Below are 22,605 nucleotides of genomic sequence, written 5' to 3' on the forward strand. Positions count from 1 at the left end.
ATGGGCATGTAGCTCAAGATTAGTCTGGGAAATTTTGCTGTACCTATTGAAGAAGAGGCTTTTTCTTTCTACTGGGCCTGCTAATCCAACAAGACATATTTCTGGAACTTCTATAGCCAGGTTTCCACTGCAAAGAGAGCATCTGTCTAAGAATGAAGCCAACAGAGGAAAGAGCAGAGGTAGAGATACAGAGTCCCTACAACACTGTTTGAGCACCTAGATACATCCATGCCTGCAGCCATAACTCTGGGCTCTTTCAGTTGTCTGAGCCAATACTTGCTCTTTCTATCTAGGCAAATTTGAATTGAATTTCTTAAAAAAAAAAAAACCCTAATCAATAAGTACCCATTGTTACCACAGGGGAAGTGTAGTGGGGAGGGCTAAATCAGGAGCTTGGGATGAACAAACACACACACTACAATATATAAGACAGATAACCAACAAAGACCTACTGTATAGCTCATGGAACTCTATTCAATATTCTGTGATAACCTATATGAGAAAAGAATCTAAAAAAGAATGAATATATGTATATGTATAACTGAATCACTTTGCTGTACACCTGAAACTAACACAACATTGTAAATCAACTGTACTCCAATAAAATTAATTTTTTTTTTCTTTTTTTTTGCCGTATGCGGGGCCTCTCACTGTTGTGGCCTCTCCGGTTGCAGAGCACAGGCTCCAGACGCGCAGGCCCAGCGGCCGTGGCTCACGGGCCCAGCCGCTCCGCAGCATGTGGGGTCCTCCCAGACCGGGGCACGAACTCGTGTCCCCTGCATTGGCAGGCGGACTCTCAACCACTGCACCACCGGGGAGCCCAAATTAAAATATTTTTTATAACTTTAAAAAATAAGTACCCATTGGATACACAGAGTTCATTACACATGTTTATGAATGTCAGGTTCTGTGCCAGGAGTTAGAAACACAGAGATAAATTGGACATAGTGCCTGCCTTCAGGAAGCCCATTCTCTAGTGGCAGAAATAGTCATATGAAGAGATAATTACAGTACAGTGGGGTAAGTGTTATAATATGGGTGTGTATGTAAACAAAGAGGAGGGGACACATTCTCCTACCATAAAGGAGTCCTAGAAGGATCCACAAAGAAGAAATTACATGGACAAGAATTTGAAGGATGCTTTCATGTTGAGTTTGGTCTAGAAAGGAGGAGAGTCATAGTTTATGCAAAGTCACGAGAAGTATGAAACAGTAGGCAACAGTGAATAGTTGAGTGTACCTGAAATGTAGGGTGAGTCGAAGATGACTCACCTGGGTGCTTCATGTAATTTGGCAAAACCCCAAGACATTATTGACCAGCTGGCAAACAGTGAAGGGATTCGCACGCAGTTTGGGAGCTGGCTTCTTCCAAACACAGGTGACTGGACATTGCTGTGAGGTACAACCAACTACATAATTTGTTGAGCTCAGTGCACAGTGAAAATGCAAGTCTCCTAGTCCAAAAATTATTAAGAATTCAAGATGGTGACATCAGGACCCTTCAGAGTGCAAGGTCCTATACACCTACACAGGTTGCATACTCAGGAAGCTGGTCCTGACAGAAGGGCTAGGGAGATACCCACCTCTCATCTGTAACGTGGCCTGGCCTAATTCCCACCAATGCGTTAAGCACTGTAAAAGCCAGCCTCCCAGCTGAGTGATGTGAACAGGGAGAATCAGGGCAATGTAAGTCCAAGCTAAGAATTCTTACATTTTTGTTGCTGTGCTGATTTATCCACCTCCCACCATCAGCAACAATGTACATACAGATAGCTATCTCTTTCTGCCTTGACAAACCTCTCCTCCCCTTCACCAGCCCCTAAAGCTGGCCCCAAGAGCAAGTGTGTCTGTAAAGTCACTTGGCTAGGCACTTAGGCATCCAAACAGTGGAAGAGCAGCTTTTCAGAGGACAGAAGAGTAAGGGATGGAGGCCATCTGGGACGAGAGTAAGATCCTAGGCATAGATGAGATAGAAATTCCCAGACTGTATCCAATGACAAACTTATTAATATTTATAGTTTTCCCTCCTTGCCTCCCACTAAAGAGGATCCGCCTTTGCCTCTTCAACTTCTCCTCTTCTTCTACCCTCTCAGGATATTTCTGTCTTTGCCAGTCAATTCTTGGCTCTTGTGATACAAAACAAGGACAATAGGTAGAGAGAGAGAAAACTTCCAACCAGTGTAGAGTGAAGGGGTTTCCATGGGAAGGACCTAAAACAAATATAAGAAGCCAAAGGAAAGTGAGAGAGAAAGGAAAGAAAGGAGCCTAGAAGACCCCAGTTTTAAAGGGGTTTGTGGATAGGAATTGAGGATAAGGTTCTGAGAGAGACTTGGGTAAACCATGGAATAGGAGAGATACTGAGAGACAGGAGAATGGAGAAAGGGAATATTAGATAATATTGCTGAGTGTTATGACTTGAACTTCATTTTGATGAAATGACATGATTTGAGAGAAAGAATTAAAGACTGAAATTGCTCACAGTTACTCTTATCTATTGTTGTACTGGGCCATGTGGGACCTGAGCTATACTTGGGTTACTCTGGTATTCTATGAGATGCTAATAAGTATTATATATACGCAGGGAGACATAAATATATTCACACCAAATGTTTCAAAGGGCAAGTAAATCTGTGAAATGCTGTATCCTAAATCTTTCTCTTAAAGAATTCTATTAGCATACTAAAGGCTCTGAGAAGTCCTGCAGCACAGAAAGCTGTTCAAAGCTGTGTAATCCAGTGCTTCCTAAACTTATTCTACTGCATGTCACAGAATATATTTTATTGTTTTGAATAAATTTAAAATAATACAATTTTAATAAGACTGACCTTAAGCTCTCCTGTCTCAAGAGTTTAGGGAAGGCTTCATAGACAAAGTATATTTTAACTAGTATTTGAAGAATGGAGAAGGCAGGGAGTAGCCAGTTCAGTATATAAAAAGGAATAAATAATAGTAAATAAATAAATAGCTCAAGATCGGTGAGCAATTCCCTGGGGTTTAAATGTAGAAAGAAAGGGTCTGTGGCACTTCGGTTTATTTTCACCACGGAGAAACTATCCCCACCTTCTTTCTCTAACAGTGCACTGTAAAGTGAGTGCTGAGATGACGGGGCTGTTAGGAAGCAGGTGGCAGCTCACCTGTTCTGAACCATACTCATGGCCATCCAATCTACAGGATACACATTTTTCCCAATGAGGTCCTTGAACATGATGAATGTCTCCATCAAGAAGTCCTGCAATAGTAAAGCAAAACACACCTGTCATTTTGCTTTATAGGAAATGACTGGAAGGGCCCAGATCTTGTTGGCTGTTCACATTTTTTCTTTATTATTTTTTGGAGGTGCAGAAAGGGAAGGGGTACAGCCTGTTATTAAGTAAATCCAATGAAACCAATAGAGTGGATTTTTTAATGAAATCTTAACGATTTGTTACTGGGAGACTGTTTCACAAATGTAAGTGGAACATGAATATGGAATGAGAAAACACTCTCAAAATAAAGGACTATTAATTCTGTCTTTGGGAGTGAAGAAGTAAATGCATTCATTGATGTGGCAGTTTTATAATCATCTTTCCAAATATGTATTTCAGGAGGAAATAATCTACACTATATGAATGCATCTCAGGTCATTGAGCAAACAAACTATTATTAAAATGAACATCTAATTACTGTACTGTAAACACAGCTAATTCATATGTCATAGGCACGTGAACAAGCAGCTTAGAGGAAACATGACAGGGATGCTCTCCCTCTCCTTTGAAGAGGTTCAAAGTGGACCTCAACATGCCCCATCAGATTTTTCCGTGGATCAAACTTGTTCTCTACCTTTGGAGAACACAAATTCAAGACAAATCTAGATAGCAAAGACCAGAACCACTGGAGCCCTCCTGAGCTAGAGGAAATGAAGGCATCCAGGCTATTTGCTTAAGGTAAAATTAAAATCCATAGGAAACCCGTTCAGAGTTCTTTCCTTAAGCCAGCGGTTTTCAGATTGTTTTAATAGCAGAATTCTTTGTTCAGAGAAAATCTTACCTGGAACCTAATATATAAAATAGATAAAAGTAGAAAACAGCTCTGGTTGAAGTGTGCGTGCATGCGTGTGTGTGTGTGTGTGTGTTTATGGTAGAAGACAGTGAGGCTAGGAGAAATATAATTTGAAAATCACTGCTTTAAGCTAAATTGCAAAATTCTGGAAATGAGATTGGTTCCTTTCCAGCAATCATTGCTTCTAGGGAAAATTACCTCAATGCTTTAAGTCCCAGTTTCCGCATTAGCAGAATGGGGATAACGTCTACCTCAAAGGGTTGATTAAGTGCACACTGTCTATGAGATGCTCCACACAGAGTCTGGCCCACTGTAAGTGTTCACTAAGTGCTCGAGGATGACGATGGTGAGTATAATCGCTCATCCCTGACGTCACCTGGGGAGGTGTGGATATCGTCACAGGCACACTCCCTTCCTGTGGGAATGGAGAAGAGAAGACCTCTGCCTCACAGATGGAAAGCCTGGCTTCTGAATGAGAAGATGCAGCACGGTGTAAGGGCTGGAGCAGAGGTTCAAATCCTCTCTCTGCCACATTCTGTTGTGTGGCCTTGAGCAAGCAGATTGTAGACTTATAAAATGTGACTACTAACACCTATGCCATACTGTTGGAGGACTACATAAGAAGTGTATAATTTAATACATAACAATTCTCTTTCCTACCATCCTTCCCACCTTTCCTTCCACTGAGGATCAAAAATTAGGAATGCAGTCTTTCTATTTCCATGTCACATAACATAGAGAACTTGAGGGGGAGAAATCTTGGGTTGTTTAGATTTCCTTTTGTTTCATTTTTTTGTGTATCCAGAAAGAGGTTCCATTTCTTGCCAATCCTACTCCAGTTAGGAGACCTTCTCAAAGCTAAATGGAGGAAGGGGCAGGACATTGGCTTCCTATTGATTCTTTTTGCGGGCCACTCTCTGAGGTTGGTCCAATTCTGGTGCCCTTGCTTCCTTCAAGGAGAGTTAAAAGTGAGCCCCTGGTAGCAGAAGCCCTGAATCTGGCAATAGTAAGGAGACAATGACAAAGCTGACTGAGGGCAAAGGGACGACTACACCCTGGGACAGCCCGGGCTGGGCTTTACGTTGATGATATCATCTGCTGCAGAGGTACGGGCCCACAGGCCACCCGCCGCAGGCAGACAGTCCTAGCAAACGAGCCCTGAGAGGTTAGAAGAAGAAAGGGGCTCAGAGGCCAACTTTCTCTATGCATTCGTTATTATAATGTAATAATAGCTAACTTTTAGTGGACTCTTACAGTGTGAGAGCTACTGTGCTCTCATTTAATCCCTTCACAGCCCTGTGACATAAATGATATGATCCCTACTTTACAGATGGGTAAACGGAGGCTTAAGAAATGTTGAAGTTAACCTCCTCAGCTAGCTGGTGACAAACCCTGGATTCAAACCCAAGATTGTGTGACTCCAACACTCATGCTCTTAAGCCTCAAAATGTCCATGATTCATCAGCAAAGACTGGTTTTAAGGCATATGTAGACTAGGCACTCAGGGCTCGTGTATGACATGGACGGAAGATGTGTCCCAGAAGTGATATTTACAAGCCTAAATGGGAGTGAGAAACGGGGAATCACACGAACATGCCTGCAAACTTAGACCCACGCATTCTCCCGGTGCACAGGAAGACCTTCGTGCCCTAAACTCTCAAGGATCTTTTGTGTAACGCGTCTCCCCAACACTGCCCCAGAGCATCCTATAGACTCACCACAAGTTCAGAGCTGGTCTGGAATGTCTCAATATAGAAGGAATAGTGCTGGTCACCCATCTGGTTTAAGATGGCTGTCATACATGCCACAAAGTGACTCTGCAAGAAATAAAGAAAAATGCCGTGAAACAGTGGAGAGAGGACCATGAGATTCACCTTCTTCAATTACTTGACTTCAGACCAGAAAACACCTCTCTATCCCAGGTGAGTATAAAAAGGTCCCCCAGGGAGGGAGAATTTCTCCTTAGCAGATGAGCATGCGAAATTTCCCTAAGAGTAAATGTCTCCTTATGGCTCATTCATCAGCTCATTCATCCAAAAAGCATTTATTGAACACCTATTACATGACTAGGACTATAATAGGAGCTCCAGATACAGACAATAAGGGCCCTATTCTTTACCTCTCCAGCTGCTTGTACATTGGGAAAAGAGCACTGTATTAACGTCAGGAGATCCAGCGTGTATCAAGATTCTGGAGACAGTTTGATTTTCTGGTAAATAATTTTACATGTCTAATCTCCAACTGTTCCATCTGTGAAGTGGGACAATAATCCATCTGTATCTACCCTGAGAGGTGTATCAGAAGGATCAGATGGCTCCTATGGTGCCCTGAATACACTGAGGTTCCCTACAAGGGCATCAACTGTTGGACCATGAATCAGTCGGTGAGAAGCCAGCAGCTACCGGGGACAAGCACTTGCTAAGGGCCATAAAAGAAATGAGAGGAGGTAGTCCTTGCTCTCAGGAGTTCATGATCTAGTTGGGAAAGCAAGATTAACAGCCATGAGGAAAAAAGCACAAGACTCTGATCAGCGAAGCAGATCAAGTGCCAGAGGGATTCAGACAAGAGGGAAATCAACGCAAGGACTTGGAGAGGAAGTGGGTCTGAAAGGATCCGCGGGGTCAGAGGAGCAAGAACCGCATCCTTTCGTGCACCAGAAGACATCACCACACCCTCTTCTGCTTTTTCTCTCCCAGGTTTTATAACTCTGTACCAGGGTGGCGCTTTCTGGCAGGGCTAGTGTCTGAAGGCAGAATTGAGAGAGATCTACTCTGGGAACCTGGTGAACGAAGTACTGACCATAAAGCCACCAGCTGGGAGAAGCCACTCAAGAGTGTCTCCCACGAGACTCCACTGGGCTGCCATCTCAACCAAAGGAAGTCCCACTGTCAAGGGCAGGCCTGTGGAAGCTTGGGCAGCTTGGTGTGATGCAGGTGTCTCCAGGAAACCCCACTCCTAAAGGGTGTCAGACGTAACACACCAGAGAGGTGGGCCTGGACGTGTTATGTTTGAACCAAGTATTATATTTGTATCACAAACTGCTGTCTTTGTTAAAAAAAAAAAAATAAAACTAAAAGACCAAAAAAATATAGTGTGAAAAAAAAAAATCCTCCCAGATTACAGGGTTACAGTTCAGTGACAGTGGTGGAAGGAACAGCCTTGATGTCCCCAGGAAGCTCCTTCTGAATTCCTCCACAGGAAGTCTTTTGGGTAATTGAATGTTCTTCAAGTTCACATCCCCAAAAGTAACTCCCAAAGATACAGATTCTCATTTGCTTCTAGGTTCTTTTCAATTAGGACGTTAGGGATAAAATGCTTTCCCAGTCAGCAGGACCAGCTGTGCAATCTGTGGGGCTCAGAACAAAATGAAAATTGAAGAGTCCTTGTAAAAATTCTTCAGATTTTCAAGACAGCCACAGGGTCCTTCTGAGCACCGGGCCAGGTCACACGCCTGGGAAGCCAGCTCTGCCTGCCAGTGACCACCACACGCATGCACCATAAATGTTCAGAAAACATGCAGAGGTGGCAGGGGGCACAAAACTGGGACTCTCAGGGGTAACGTCAATGACACTATGTTGCTGGGGACCTGGAACCTCTATATGGGGGCCAACCGCCTTGGCAGTCCAGGGAGTCAAACCCTCTCTCCGGCTCACGCCCTCAGGGGGTGATGGTGAGTCTGTGAAATTATCTGTCCCTTTCAAACCAGACAGAATGCCACCATCACTGTAAATTAACCAGGTCCCACTGAAACCAAGAAACAAGCATATTATTTTTTATCCCTCCATCCAGGCTGGACGCAAGAGGGGAGAAATCTTCTGAATTTGTGTGTGTGTGTGTGTGTGGCGTGAAAGAGAGAGAGAGAGAGAGCACATACACACACGCGTGTGTCTCCTCTACTCCCTCCATCTCTTCTGTGAGGGGCTTCCTCCAAGAATTCAGCCGGTGGCCACTAGAGGTCTTTCCTTTTCACATGGTAGCTGCCGTGCAGTTTTTCCGGCTTTTTATTTATTCCTACGTGAGCAGACCCACTACACTTCTTGCATATAAACAGTGAAAATTACAATATAAAGGACTTATTATTTCTCCTTTTGGAGTAATTCTGCTGCTGGCCAAAGCCTGGCTCATTTTGCAAAGAAAGGAAGGATATTCTCTGCAGGTAATTCCACTGCTTCAAAAGGTAAGAGATCTGGGGAGGTTTTATTTTTTGTGATCGATCATCCTCTCAGAGGAAATGCTGTCGTCTCTTGGACAACAGTTTACTTTTAAAGCTTTGGCTTAAATGAGTCCTGGGATTGTGAGCTTGTGTGTGTGTGTGTGTGTGTGTGTGTGTGTGTGTTGTAAAATCCACCATTGTCAGAACTGCAGGCTGCCCCAAACGCATAGATACAGATACGGAATGCTTGGTATTTCCAAAGGCTTGATTTGAATTTGAAGGGGGGAAAAGCACACAACAAAGCTCAAGTTGCCTGGAAATTACCTTGAAAAGGCTGCATTGTCTTAAGCCTCGTTTAGAGAAACTTCCGTGCTTCATATTAAATGAAAATAAAAGGGGAAGGGGATTCCAAGTGCCCATCTAGAGAGAGTGACCATTTTACTAAAGAAACCATTATCCTTTTATAAGGACTTGCTCAGGGTGTATAGTTCATCGATCAATCAAAATTACTTTTACCAGCTTGTTCATTTCTTCGTTCTAACTGCCCCATAGAAAATCCCAGCTGAGTGCCTTCCAGTACGATCTGTAGTGTGATGTTTGTGTAGTTTGAAGTTTGGACAAGTTACCTGCATTTGGCTGTTAATGAGAAATGACAGTGCTTTACTTCCCACTTGGAAGCTTCCCTTTTTGTCTGCTATGGTGTCTAGCCCACTTCAGTATCAAATCTGTCAGCAATCGCACCAATGTGACTGACTGATTTCTGAAATGGCATGATATGCCAGCAGCAGGTTCGAATTCAGTAAAGGCTCCTCTCTGTCATTTAAATTAAAAACCAAAAACTCCTCTCTGTCATGCAGTGATAGAATGGTGGAATCACATTGTGTTTCTCTGACGCTTATCCCTTTTTCAGTAGCGTCTTCAGCACGGCAATCCACCTCTTTGCTTCCTGCCCCTCTTCCCTTTTACAAGTTTGAGACCTTCTACATCCACCATGTCTTAAGTGTTTAGAAAGAGCTGTAGGGATTGGGAGTGGGGGTGATGAACAGACTGCATTTGCCCTAGCAACTCAGACACTCCTGTTGTTGACATGGCTCAAACTTTATGGTGTCGGACCCCAAACTCCCAGCCCTGTCAGCAACGTGGAAAAGCCTGAATACTGCATGGGGGACAGAGGGTTAGAAGGATCTCTTGCAATTCAGGCTAGTGAGAATGCCCTGCCTTCCATCCTTGGTGGAAATTTTGTGGTCAGCATATATTTACTACCAAGGCGTGAGGCAGCCACTCATCCACACCCAAGCAGCATTCCAGGTGCCCAGAAAGGAAATTGCTTCTTAAAACAGAATACCGGGTGGGGGGGGGGACCTGCATATTAAATTCCGGGGAGAAACTGTATCTGAGATGCTGTCACAAACCAGGCAGAGTCACGTCGGCTCCATTCGGGGTGGTTTAAAATGTAGCTAATGAATCACAGCATGAAGAGACATGGTTTGAAACTGGGTCAAACGTGTAAAAATAAATGCAGTCGTCGCAGGCACTCGGCTGATGAGGGGCTGCTTAACGCCTGCAGTGGCGGGGCTTACTTGCCATACAGAACCCTCTTCAGTGATCCATGACAATCAGTTGATCCGGACAATCCAGCCCGTCAGTAGGTAGGGAGCCCTTGCACACCTGGGAGAGAGCTGAAGCTCCAAAGGAAAACAATCAGGGTCTCTTCACTGTGTGATGGCAAGAGAGGAAAGAGAGAAACCCACTATTGTGTCATTAATATTAATTAGCTGGGATACTGGCTGACTGCGGTCAGGGGAGTAGCCCTCTCCAAATCAATCTACTCCTTTGCATAAAAAATCATCATCATCTTATTGATGAGGCCGATAGCTTTGGTGCACAACACTCAAACATATCTATTTAGCCACCTCTAAAGCAAACACACCTACACACACGGTCAGGACCCTGCAGTGCTGAGTGAACCGGGAAGAGGTGATCAGTTTGCCCTGCCTTGAAGAGCTAACCAAACAAGGGGAGAGGGGCATGGTTGCTGCAATGCGTCCCCCACTCCGCTCACCTGAGATCAGTGGGAGTGATGAGATCGCAGAGGGAGGGAAAGAGCCGACTTAGGGAGCTTGCTACCTAAATGCCAGCATTACTATGCGATGCCAGCTGGTGACACGTTGCCATAGTAACTTCAAATAATGTGCTCGACCAAAATAAAATAAAATACAGAGAGCGCCAAGGAGAGGAGATGAGCGAGGAAACTTTGCATGCCGAGGGAGATGAGAAGTTTTATCTATGGGGCCACCCAATTCCTTTGAAGACTAAGAGTAGCCTAATGCCACTCTCAGGTTGCTTTTCCATTCACCCCCATGTCTGCCATGCGGTTATATAACAGATTTTCTTCTTGGATGGAATTGGTGCTGTCTTTGTGACAGATCCAGGACCGGAGGTAGGAGGCTATGGTGTGAGGAATTCAGGGACCCTAAAACCCGTTCATCTTAGAGCTTTGTCAGGAAGCTCAGAGTTGTAGTTTGCAGCAATCTTTGGGGAAAGTAGTGTGTGTGGTATCTCAAGTTCTGGGCACTGTGCTAGGTGCCCGGGTGCAGCAGTGAGCCGGATGGATAAGGTTGTGCTCGAAAGAAGCAACGTCAGGTGGAGACCTAGGAGCCGGACAGCCTGAGTTCAAATCTCAGCTCTACCTCTTACTAGGCATGTGACCTTGGGCAGTGTCTTGTGCCTCAGAGTAAAAGGGAATAGAAATAGTTCTTACTGCATACAGTTTTGGTGAGAATTAAATCAATTTGTATAGAGCACTTAGAACATAGAAAACCCTCAATATGATCAGCTATTAGTGTTACTGTTGCTGTCGCTGACTCTGGTCCAGAGAAACTATGCAGATTGGCTAACTGAAATTCCTGACCTGGACAGAGGATATGATGACCCCACCTACCCCTGACCGTCTGTGGATGCATCAGGCACTCCCAATCACAGCTTCGGACAAACAGCCAAGTGTCCTTTGACTCTGAACATGCCTTTGGTTAACAGCACGCCCCAAATAAAGCTGTTTAGTAAACCGCGTGTGTGCCTCTTCGAGCAGGGCATGTTTGGAGGTTTCTTTTATTTGGGGACAGTTGCTGGCAGGTAGGATGAATGACAACGGTGCCCAGATTGTTCAAAAGCCTGAAATGTAACTGTCTTCATCGAAAGCTTCGTCTTCCGGCTGTTTGGCTTTAGAAAGTGCCTGTCTTTGTGTGCAGTGACATTCTTTGGTTACCCAGGGATCCTGCTGTATGACAGAGTAAACCAAGTCACCTTCCTTCAGGGAGAAGCTTCTTGATGGGCACAGATCCAGGGGTTTTGTGTAGCCTGATCCAGGTCAAGGCATAACATCACAGGAAGACGGGGATGTGCCTCTTGGATGCTATGTGCTCTGGATGCACCTAGACGTGTTCCATCTGTACAACACAGCAACTCTTCAGAGGTAGCTGTGTGTACCACTACCTGGCACTGTGGGCATTAATGATCAGCTCTCCAGCATCACTAGGGCCAGAACCGCAGGCAAGGCGTCTCCTCAGAGAGCTATTCTCACTGTCAAAGAGCAGGGGGCGGGGGGGGGGGGGTGGTTGGTAACAAGGCTGCTTTGAACCCAGGCTGGAAGGCGAGATTAAAGCGGCCACACACTCTTCCTTTGAAGCGAACACTTTCTGATCTTGGCTGGAGCCTGTGCATGTGGCTTTGTAGTGTGGGGTCACTTTAAATCTTCCAAAGGACACAATGAGGTGTTTAATCGCAAAGGGATGTGGAAGGCAAGCAAATTCTGTTCAATCATTCCTTGTGCTTAGGACTCCACCTTTATCATCTCACTGAGTCCTCTCAACAACCTCATTAGGTCAACTTTATGCCCATTTCACAGATGAGGAAAGTGAGATGCATAGAGGTCAAGCAGCTTGCCTAGACAGACATTTAGTATATGGTGGGGCAGGAATTAGAATCTGGGTCTTTCTGACTCGAAAACCTGTGTTCTTTTCATAAATCCATGATGTCTCTCATGTCAGCACTGGCAGCTCCACCTGGGCTGAGATTTTTGTCCTTTATTCACTGCTGTATCACCAGAATCTGGAATTGAACTTGCATACAGTATGAGCTCAATAAATATTTTTTAGATGACAGATTGAACTTCTATAGTATTCCCCATCTTTAAAAGAATGTTACAGGGACCACTCCCCCAAACACTGAAGAGTTAGGGTCATGTATAGAACACCTTTGCCTTAGGAGAGGACAGAAATGAAAGAATTTTTGTTCTACTTCTGAGCTTACTCCATCTTAAGTTATATTTGATCAAGCCAGAGTGAGATCACTCTTTCACACGTGCCTTAATGTAACAAATATTTCTCGAGCACCTACTGTGTTCCAGGCATGGTTCTAGGTGCTCTGGACAGTCATGAATGAGATTAACAAGGGATTTGTTCTTAAGGAACTCACACCCTCATTAGGGTCAGGGATGGGGAAACACCATAAGCAAGTGAATACATAAATAAGATCATTTTAGGCAGTGATACCTGCTACTAGTGGAATATTACAGAGCAATGAGGTGGAGACGGGAGGAGACCGGTTTTCAATAGGGGAGACAGAGGTGGCCTCTTAGAGGGCTGATATTTGGGTGGAGATCTAATGGTGAGAGTTGGTCCTGCAAAAATCTGGCAGAACAGCATGCCAGGGCAATTGAGTAGCAGATACAAAGGCCCTGGGGTCAGATGCGCTTGGCGTGCTGGAGGATCGAAAAGAGGGTACAAAATGAGGAAAAGCACATATAAGATGAGGTCGGAGAGACAGGTTGGGACCAGATCCTGAAGGCCCTGGAAGGTCGGGGCAAGGGTTTAGGTTTACTTCCAAGTGCAAAGGGAGGCCATTCATTTGGGTTTTAAGAAGCTCCTTCTGGCTGCTGTGTGTTTCAAGAACCCCTCTTTAAAGAGGTGGTTTCCATGTCTTACCACCCTTCTCCAAGACGTTACACTGGAGCTGTTCCCAGGGTGGTGGGTGCGTGAAAAGTGCAACTATGTGCTCAGTGTTGACCCTTCCTGTTCGTGGTAGTGTCACCACTCCTCAGCAAGCTTTTCTCACTAACTGACCATTCTATAGCAGACTCTGACCCTCCTCCGGCAGGTGTGGACATGGACTCTAGTTTTACGTGGATCCCCCTTGTCTTCAAGTTCTGTGGTTCGTCTCCCTGTTGTTCAGAGCCGAATGAAGGGGAGGGAGCCTGCTACAGCGGCTCTCAGCCTCTGATTAAAGCCATTCGAGCCTGTGGGACTTGAGAAGGCTGCTTGCCAGGAGACGGGCTATCATTTAGGACACCCCAGTTTTTAACTGAACAGAAGATGATTTTTCTAAATGTTTCCAATTACATCTGTGGAGGTGTGGGTGGGGAAGTGCACAAATGAACACACACACCGGTGGTGGTCTTCCAAGCTTGGCACCGAATGCCTCAGGAAGGGCTGTGCAGAAACGTTTGTTTTGAGTCCTGGAGAATACAGTATTGTCCTCGGCTCACGTATTCCTGAGAAAAATCTAAGCCAGGAGCATCGCTAGGATGTGGGCTCTGCATGAGTATTCTACACGGCCCCTCACCTTCTCCTGCAAACGTTTTCATCCAGGTTGTATAAGACACCAAGGTCAACTTTCAACACGAAAAAGGGTCATGAAAGGATATTATGACTCAGGAAGGAGGTACCGTGGGCTGCAGGATGCGATAATAACTGCCATTTAAAGGGCTAAGAGTGTGTCGTGCAATGTGCTAAACCCTCTGCTTCTCCATCAATAAGGACGTTTCATAAGTTGTGGCCAGGCAAGGAAACAGCTGGAAGAGAGAGAAGTTAACATCAGTCGGACATTTATGTGTCGGACACCGTGCAAAAAAGTATGCCGATGGTCACAACAGCTACCAGCTACTGAGCGCTTACTATGGGCCAAGCACTGTGTATGCTTCATCTCAATTAATCCTCCCAGCAGTCAGTCGATGTTGGTAAAACCACTCGCACTTTACAGATGAGGAAGTCAAGGAGCAGGGAGGTGACACGACTTGCCTAGCTCAGCTTGATTCCAGAATATTGTTTTGTAATCATGACATCTTATTGATATGAAAATTAAGCAATACCTCAAAGTATAATGAAGAAAGGAAAAGTGCAAAATATTTCACTCCACCATGCCTCCTGCCTAACCTTGAATATTAAGAATATTCAATATTCATTTCAATCTAATAAGCCTCTAGAATGTTAAGGACATTCTAGACATCTATTGTGCCTAAATAGAGATGGAAGGATGGATGGAGAGATGGAGAGATGGTTGGATGGAGCTAGGTGGGCAGATTACATAGGTAGATAGGTCAGGGTTGATACCTAGCTACGTAAATAAGACCAGCCCTCTTTTTTTTTTTTTTTTCCGGTACGCAGGCCTCTCACTGTTGTGGCCTCTCCTGTCGCGGAGCACAGGCTCCGGAGGCGCAGGCTCAGCGGCCGTGTCTCACGGGCCCAGCCGCTCCGCGGCACGTGGGATCTTCCCGGACCGGGGCACGAACCTGTGTCCCCTGCATCGGCAGGCGGACTCTCAACCACTGCGCCACCAGGGAAGCCCGACCAGCCCTCTTAATGACTGTGCTCTGTGGCTTATGAGTCTCCATGATTTTAGGCTCAGCTGAGGATAACCCCTCCATTTTCTGCATTGCTTGGGGTTTTGAAGGCCGAGAAAGGTTAAGTGACAGACACCAACACCACATATTAGGAAATATATCTGGTTTCGCATAGAAGCAGCTTTCCTGGAAGGCACTGAGCAGAGCATACTAAGTACTGGGATCAAATCCCAGCTCTCTGCAATATGCTCTGGATCTTTGAACAAGTTACTTTACCTCTCTGAGCCTCAGTTCTCTGGTCTCTGAAATGGGGATAACAGTGGTGACTATAGGACTGTTGTAAGGACAAAGTAGAAGCCGGGTGCAGAGGGTCCCTGTAGAGCCTGGCAACACCACGGGCACTCAAAAAGCCTTCTTGCAATGCTTAGCCTCAGCTGTCTTTCCAGTTTACCAGGAACAGTTAGTTGATCAGCTGGGGAAGTGTGGAGTTAGCTTTTGGTTGACTCGTGAAGGATGATTTAAACCCCTCTGTGGACCTGGAGAGCTGCACTGCGGATAATGATTTGTACAAGCTCTCCCTGCCCTTTGTTTCCCTTTACAGAGACTTCATGTTTCAAGGGGTGTGGGCGGGGGGGTGGGCAGGCAGATAAATATGTTCACAGACAGCCAGGCAGCCAGGTAAGGGAGAGTTTTCAGGAGGGATGATTATTTTGTGGATAAAAGGATGTCTTTAGTTTCCTTCAGGAGGACTGAAGACAAGTGAAGAAGAGTGAAGAAGGTCTCCCACATCGTGTTCTAAACTTCAAGCCTAACTCTTCAACCAGCCCTCTCCTAGCACCTCCTCCCACCACCCCGAAATAGGTCTAGTTGTCCCTGATGCAAATGATCTGCTAGTCCCAGCACACTCAGGTATGGGGTCTGATAACAGCTTATCGGGTGTGTGTGGAGGTGGCCTCTTTGCAAGCTCTCTGCATTGCTCAACTCAGTAGGGCTTAACCAAAGCAATGACACACTGATGGTGTAACTCTCAGTCCACACTAGGGAAGGGTTTTCTCCCTTCCCAGACAATTCCTCACTCCCAATTAATCAATCAATTAGCAAATATTTACTCAGACTCATAAGGAAGATTCTTCCCTTCCCTTCCTTTCCTTTTCTCCTCTCTCTCTCTCTCTCTTTCTGTCTCTCTGTCTCTGTCTCTCTCTGTCTCTCTGTCTTTCTCTCTCTCAATACAGTAGTTCTAACCTGGAGATAATTTTCTCCCCCAGAGGGCATTTAACAATGTCTGGAAACTGGAAACATTTCTGTCTGTCACATACAGGGAGAGGGGGAGGTTGACATCTATTGGGTAAAGGCTAGAAATGCTGCTAAACATCCTGTAATTCACAGTTCAGCCTAACAGCAAAGAATGATCCAGGCCAAAATGTCACTAGTGCTGAAGTGAGAAACTCGCATCTTAGAGAGATGTATACATTATGATGCTGAATGACAGGTGCAAAATGAATGTTATAGTTTCCTCTAGGCTTTTAAGAAGTGGGAATGACCTCTGTAGTTAGGAATGTTCAGGGGAAATTTCATGGAGCATGTGGGATTTGAGGAATGAGAAGAGTGAAAGAGATTAAGCTAAGAGTGGGAAAGGACATCTATAATAGGAAAAACATTTCATTTTATAATTTGATTGATTGGTAGTAACTGTCTAAAGAGCTGTGTGGGGAATGATTCTAATGCCAAGTCCTACCTCAGCAGGAAAGAGTGTGGCAATCAATTAGTGATGTCTGCTATAGGCAAGGGAGAGAGGGATAATACATGTGCTGAGAAATTGCTGTCCCACTTTTATACGGAACACAGTGAGGAAAGAAGCAGAGGTGGAAATGAGCAAAGTGTTTTGGTACAACAGAGGTTCACAGAGGGAGATCACAAGAGATATTTGGAGGCGCAGACGGAAGGACCTTGAATGCCAGGCTGAGGGCTTTGAATCTCAATCTGTTGATAATGGGATGTCATGCAGGCATCTGCCTACTGGGTTGCCTTCAGGCCAGCTCTGTTGACAAGGTCTTGGGAACTAAAGAAAGCTACCCAGAGTCCTTGCTCTTCATTTCTATAAAGGGAGTACTATTTCATCTGTTAACAGTAAAAACTGGCAGAATTATCATGCTCTGGCTTTTATGAAGCTGATCCCAATGATGAAAAAGATCCTATGAAGCTGAACTCAGAGATAAGTGTTTGAAAAGCTGACTCCGAGGGTTCACGTTAACAAGCTCCTGTAAAGCCCTTTTGGATAAAGAAGTCCTTCTGATGTCATTCACACAACAAAACAAAACAAAACAAAAAACCCTCAAGGAGGAGGGGAGAGAAGGGAGTAGAAGTCCATTATTCCATTCCTGGGGCTCACGTTCCAGCTGACCCCTGACGAGGACAGTGCCTACTGATCTGGTGCTTCCTGTCAGCCCCCAGCTCCCTGCCTGGCTGGGTCCTTCTTAGGCAGTTTCCTCTCTGTCCTGGGAATGATACCTCATTGATTTATTGGTTTGCAATTTTCCAAATGACATCACGCTCTTTTTTTTTTCATTCTTTCCCTCCTCTTAAATTCCCATTTGTCCCACTTCCACTTCCCTGTCCTTTGGAATGGTAACAACTTCCAATTACCATCCTCCGCAGTCTGCATTAGCTGCCTGCAGACTCCCTCTCCCTGCCATCATTAATAAAGGTGACACGGCGGCTTGGCACGAATGCAGGTCCTCCCCCACCTGCCCCACTGTCCCCTCTCTGGGAGCAGAAGGCTCCCTGGCCAGGGAGCCCCTGCCTTTGACACTTCCTCCTGCACGCAGTTCCCATCCCTATGTTCTGATCCACACCCAGCTAAAGAAAAATCAAGTGACACAATGAAAAATGCCGTCCAGAGAGCTGTCCCGGTGGCACCCAGGTATCAGATCAACCTACTACAGCTCCATATCTACTAATTCCATCTAGAAAGGAAAAAAGATGTCACAGTTGTCTGGACTGATTTGTCCTTAAAAACCCCTGCTGACTCCTTCACCCTGGCAGGCCTGGAGAAATCCTAGTAAAAGTCTAATTGCAGTTAAAGCTGAGAATTAGACAGCTGATGGGGGGTGTGATCCTTGGGAGTCCTTGCAAGACAGCTTCCTTGCAGCACAAGTGGGGAAGCCATGGACCAGAGAGGTTAGGTGGTTTCCCCAGGGCCACACAGCCTCTGGAAGTGGCAGAGCTGGTTCTGACCAGAGTGCTGAATCAACTGTACCATAATCTACCACCTGCAAACACTGGCCCCTGAGCCTCCAAGTTCCCCAAAAGCAAAATGACTGTTCTTTCCCACTGTTATCTCAGCCAGGGGGTTGTCCTGATCCCAGAAAAACAGACCTCAACTAAGGCTGATGTTTGAGATGTGCATTCTCCTTTAACTTCCTCACCACATAGGTTTCCAGATTTGGGAAAGAACAAGCCACTGAGCACTAATTTCATCTTTCAAAAACACTGAATGGGTGTCTCTATTACCACTATTCATCCCTGCTTTGATCTATTACATTCTGTGCCCAGCATCCAAATATGGTTAAGAACATCAAATTAAAAACCAAAAGATTGATCACTGAAGTCACTCTGTATAATGAAACTTGTCTGAATGTGCGTTTACGGGGCCTCAGGGCAGGAGCAGGGTGGGATATGGGGGCTTTGCTTATGTCACTTTGCCCAAAGATCCTCAAACCCGCAGCCCACGGGCCTCATGTAGTTCACAGAAATGCTTTGTTTCATCGGAACGTGTTTTAAGAACAACTGACGTTTTGTCAACATTTTAAAACTAGAAGCCATTGCATCAATTTTGGATTTTCAGCTTCTCTGGGGTATTCGGCAGATTCAGAGACAACCATTCTGCATTCTGCACTCCCCTATGGCAGCACTGGGAGCTGCCTCCTGAAGAGGTAGGGGCTTGGGTGGGGGGTAGGCACGCACTTGCCAGGTAGCCAGAGCCTGGCCTCATCCAAGAGTGACCAACTTGTCCTGGGCTGCCTGGGACTTTACCGGTTTTAGCATGGAAAATCCTATGTCCCAGGAAACCCCTCTATCCCTGGCAAACACCCTACGTAGTTCTTTTATGTACCTGGTTGGTTCCTGTGGGCACTTGCAGGTAAGGCCTCTTCCTCACTGCTTCCTTCATGCCCACATGCCTCCCGAGAATGACATTCAAGGCTTCTCACCATGTCAATCCTGCTTCTCTCCCAGCCCCCTCTTCCCACCTACATGCTATCTACTCTAGACTTCTCTTCACTCCCTTGGCATTTGCACAAGCCAAAGATGCCTTCTTTTACACACCATGAGGTCTAATTCATTTTTAAAGACCCATGCAGGTGCCATCCCCTCTTCCAGGAAGGCTTCTCTGATTTTACCTGATGCTCTTCTGTCCAGACAGAGCTAGGCACTCCCTCCCTCCCTCTGCTCCAATGACACTCAAATCTTTCTCCTTTCATTGTCCTCATCACCATTAATACAGCATCAAGTGAGTAGATCCTGGGGGTGGCCTTCCTAAGGACTCAGAGAGAATCAGAATTGTGATAAAATCAAAAACCGTAAAAATTGTGAAACTTAATTTGAAGTCCCAGTCTCTCTGTGGTTGTGAGTTTTGCACAAGTCACCAAAATGAAAACTGAAAACCATCCCATACTCCATGGCGATATTTAGCATTCCAAAGTCTAAGAACATCTGGGTCTCCTGAACATTGACATCCGACTCTCCTCCTGCCTGTAACATGGAATTGTAATCGCATGCCCTGGCATCTGTGTTCTCCACTAGCCCTGGAGACACTCAAAGGCAGGGACTTTCTTCCACATCCTGTATCCTCTATACCTGGCACATGGAAATTGCTCAGTTAAAGGCTTCCCAAGTGGGTGAGTGAGTGAGTGAGTGGACTCCCATCAAGCAGACCAGGAGGACTGTCCCACTTGCCGTGATTTTAAAGAAAAAAGGTCTCCTTAGCTGTCCCAGTGCCCACAGGGCCCCTGTTGTGTTAGCTGATCACCCTGAGCAGTATTACAAGCTAGACCAACCAGTCTATGATTGGGGTCAAGCCGTCATTCTCTTGGTCATTTCTCATCAGATCATAAGATTCCAAAGTGTTGACAGCTTTAGGGTCTTTTCTGGTAGATAAAGAGAATGCCAGCCCTCTAGCTTTGTACTGAGCATTTCCCCTGGGACTCTCTGTAGGCAGCTTGTAATAAACATGCCGACACCATCTTTCCCCACTCAGACCCCTCTTTCCCCTCCCCGTGCGCTCCTTCTCCGAGCCACCCGCTACCTCAACACAACACTCCAGCCCCCCGCCCCACCCCCACCCCCCGGCCGACTCCATGGATCACCGAGCCCTGGAGATTAGACATTTGTCTTGAACGTGTTCATTCCTCTGCCCCCGGTCTCACTGCCCGTATTGAAGCTACCATCTTCACTACCTGGATTACTGCTGCAGCCTCCTAAGGGGTCCCCTGCCTCCAGCTCTGCCCCCTTTAATCTCCATGTTGCAGTCAGAGTGTGAGCTTACTGAAATGGAAATGAGACCAACTCTCACTCCTGCTTAAAATCTTCAGCAGATCCTACTGACTCTTGGAATAAAAAAATCAACCTCTTAGTACAGGGTATGATTCCCTGCATGCCCCTTTTCAACTTCCTTTCTTCCCCTCTTCCTACTCGCTCCTTTAAACTCTACCGTCAGGCCACACAGAATTGGTCCTGATTCCAGCCTCAGTATGCGCGTGTGTGTGCCCACACACACATACACACATACCTTTAAACAATTTGCCTCATCATCTCTACTGAACTTCAGGTCTCATATTTGAAATCACTTCCCCCAGAAAGGCTTTTGGGATTCTCTCCACCCCCAGCTAGGTTGGAGGTCCCTCTCTGAGCTCTCATGCCCCTGGAATCATCACTCTGATGGCATTAATCAGTTTTCGGAAGCTCTCTCCTCATCTGTCTACCTCTGCTGTAAGACTGTGAAGTCAGAGACTGGGTTAGGGTCCCACTTTCTTCTTATCTCTTCATCTGCAATATAGTGCATGGTACATACAGGTAACCAAGAGATATTTGCTCAGTGAATGGATATGTGGTCTCAGATGGAAGAGTAAATGGGACACAGATTGGGAAGGCACCTAAATGGTGTGTGCTAATTTAGGTCTGCTCTGAGGGGACACACAGATCGGTAAAAGGCTCTCTTCTAATCAGATGGGAATTGGACTAAAGTCTTGTCTGTCATGGAACACAGTTTCCTCACTGTGTGATGGCTGGAGCCTGAGTGGGAAGATTTTGGAGTCCTGGCTCTTCTTTCTGGCCTCATGTCCACAGACATAGTAGGAAACAGCACTGGGCCCAGTGTCAGGAGATCTTGGTCTCAGGTCCAGTCCTGCCATTTGCTTCCTGTGTGCCCCAGGGCAGGTTTCTTTCCCTCTCTCAGGTCTTCATCTATAAAACCAGACTAAAGAACCAGCTCCTTCTACTCTGCGTGCGGTGGTGACGTAGAGTGAGCCACAGCTGACTTTACATCCTGGCTCCCCAGTTCCTAGCTGTGCAGGCCTCTAAGTAATGCTGACTTCTCGGAGTGTTATGCAGATTAAGTGTAATTACATTCCTTAAGTGGGTGCTGCAGTACTGCTCACAGCATAAGTGCTCAATAAACGATTACAATTAAGAGTACACACATCCTCATATGACTAATTTATCAATGGTTATAAGGTAAAGCTACACAGAAACAGCTAAGATTTGGGCTCTTCAATTCTAAGTCATGTAACACTCCCTCCCCCCAGCACCCCATAAAGTGCCGATTGTACATATTTACAGCCCCTATATCTTTCAGACGAAGCATTCAACAAAACTGACATTATGTCACAATTAAGACAATAAATGCTTATTACATTGAATCAAGCCACAGTTACACCCATACCATAATAGGATTATATACTTCATTTTGGAATTTGAAAGCCCTTAAAACTTCAAAACATGATTTGTCACATGTTATCATTTAAAGATTGGTAGGATATTGTAAAGGAAAACTTCCCTGCCCTTGTGATGTCAGATGATGCTCCCCTGAGGGCTCCCAGGTCTTACTCGAGTCTCCAAGGTTCTGGCTGTTAGAGGGGCATGAAGATGGCCTTCCAATGAATACCCTGTGTTCCTGGAATCCTCCTCTGGCACAGGAAACATGTAGGTTGTTGCCTTTGCAGCTGGTTAGAACAAGGGGGCACATGGAAAGTGAGAGCCAAAAGGCCTGAACGCTAGTTCTAATTTTGCCATCAATGAGTCTGGTGATCTTGGATGAATCTCTTAACCGCTATGGGCCTCAATTTCTCATCTGTAAAATAATGAGGCCTATGGCTCTAAATTCTGAAAGTCTATGATTGGTACCTGAAATTAGAGAGATTGCAAAATTAAGCCCCTTCCTTTCTTATTCCTCTGATGACGTTTTGGCCTGGAGGTTGTGGTTCCCAAACTTCACTGCGCACTAGAATTACCTGCTATCTACTTCCCCACACCTTGGGATTTTTAACGTTCCTTGGGCAATTCCAAATGTGCAGTGAACTTTGGGAACAACTGGTCTTAGGGAGCCAGTGTAGCTCAAAAGACAAAAATGAGGCAGGCCACCCTGACTGCAGACTGGCCAGCTGTCTTAAACAACTACTCAACTCCTATGAACCTACTTTTCCTCATTTCTGAACCCATAAGGGTTTTACAAGCAATAAGAGATAATGCATGGGCACCTAGTGCCTTGCTGCTCAAAGTGTGGTCCATAGACCAGCAGCATCATG

At 45.6% G+C, this 22,605-nt stretch overlaps 2 protein-coding genes across 3 annotated transcripts in view; one reads left to right on the forward strand and one right to left on the reverse strand.

Moving 5' to 3' along the window:
• Positions 1 to 22,605, reverse strand: part of DOCK2 (dedicator of cytokinesis 2) — a 409,352-nt gene that overhangs the window by 90,716 nt on the left and 296,031 nt on the right. For both annotated transcript variants that reach the window (XM_033432052.2, XM_033432051.2), the window contains exons 28-29: positions 5,756 to 5,854; positions 3,134 to 3,228 (exon numbers count right to left, since the gene is read on the reverse strand). In XM_033432052.2, the coding sequence (XP_033287943.1) occupies positions 3,134 to 3,228; positions 5,756 to 5,854 (194 nt within the window). The remainder of the gene's footprint in view (positions 1 to 3,133; positions 3,229 to 5,755; positions 5,855 to 22,605) is intronic.
• The window catches only part of INSYN2B (inhibitory synaptic factor family member 2B), a 114,987-nt gene continuing 100,315 nt past the window's right edge, over positions 7,934 to 22,605 (forward strand). Inside the window, exon 1 of the mRNA XM_004271983.4 lies at positions 7,934 to 8,214. The gene's annotated coding sequence lies outside the window, so the exon portion shown is untranslated. The remainder of the gene's footprint in view (positions 8,215 to 22,605) is intronic.

Source organism: Orcinus orca, chromosome 3 (assembly GCF_937001465.1).
Source record: "Orcinus orca chromosome 3, mOrcOrc1.1, whole genome shotgun sequence".
In the NCBI taxonomy this organism is placed as follows: Eukaryota; Metazoa; Chordata; class Mammalia; order Artiodactyla; family Delphinidae; genus Orcinus; species Orcinus orca.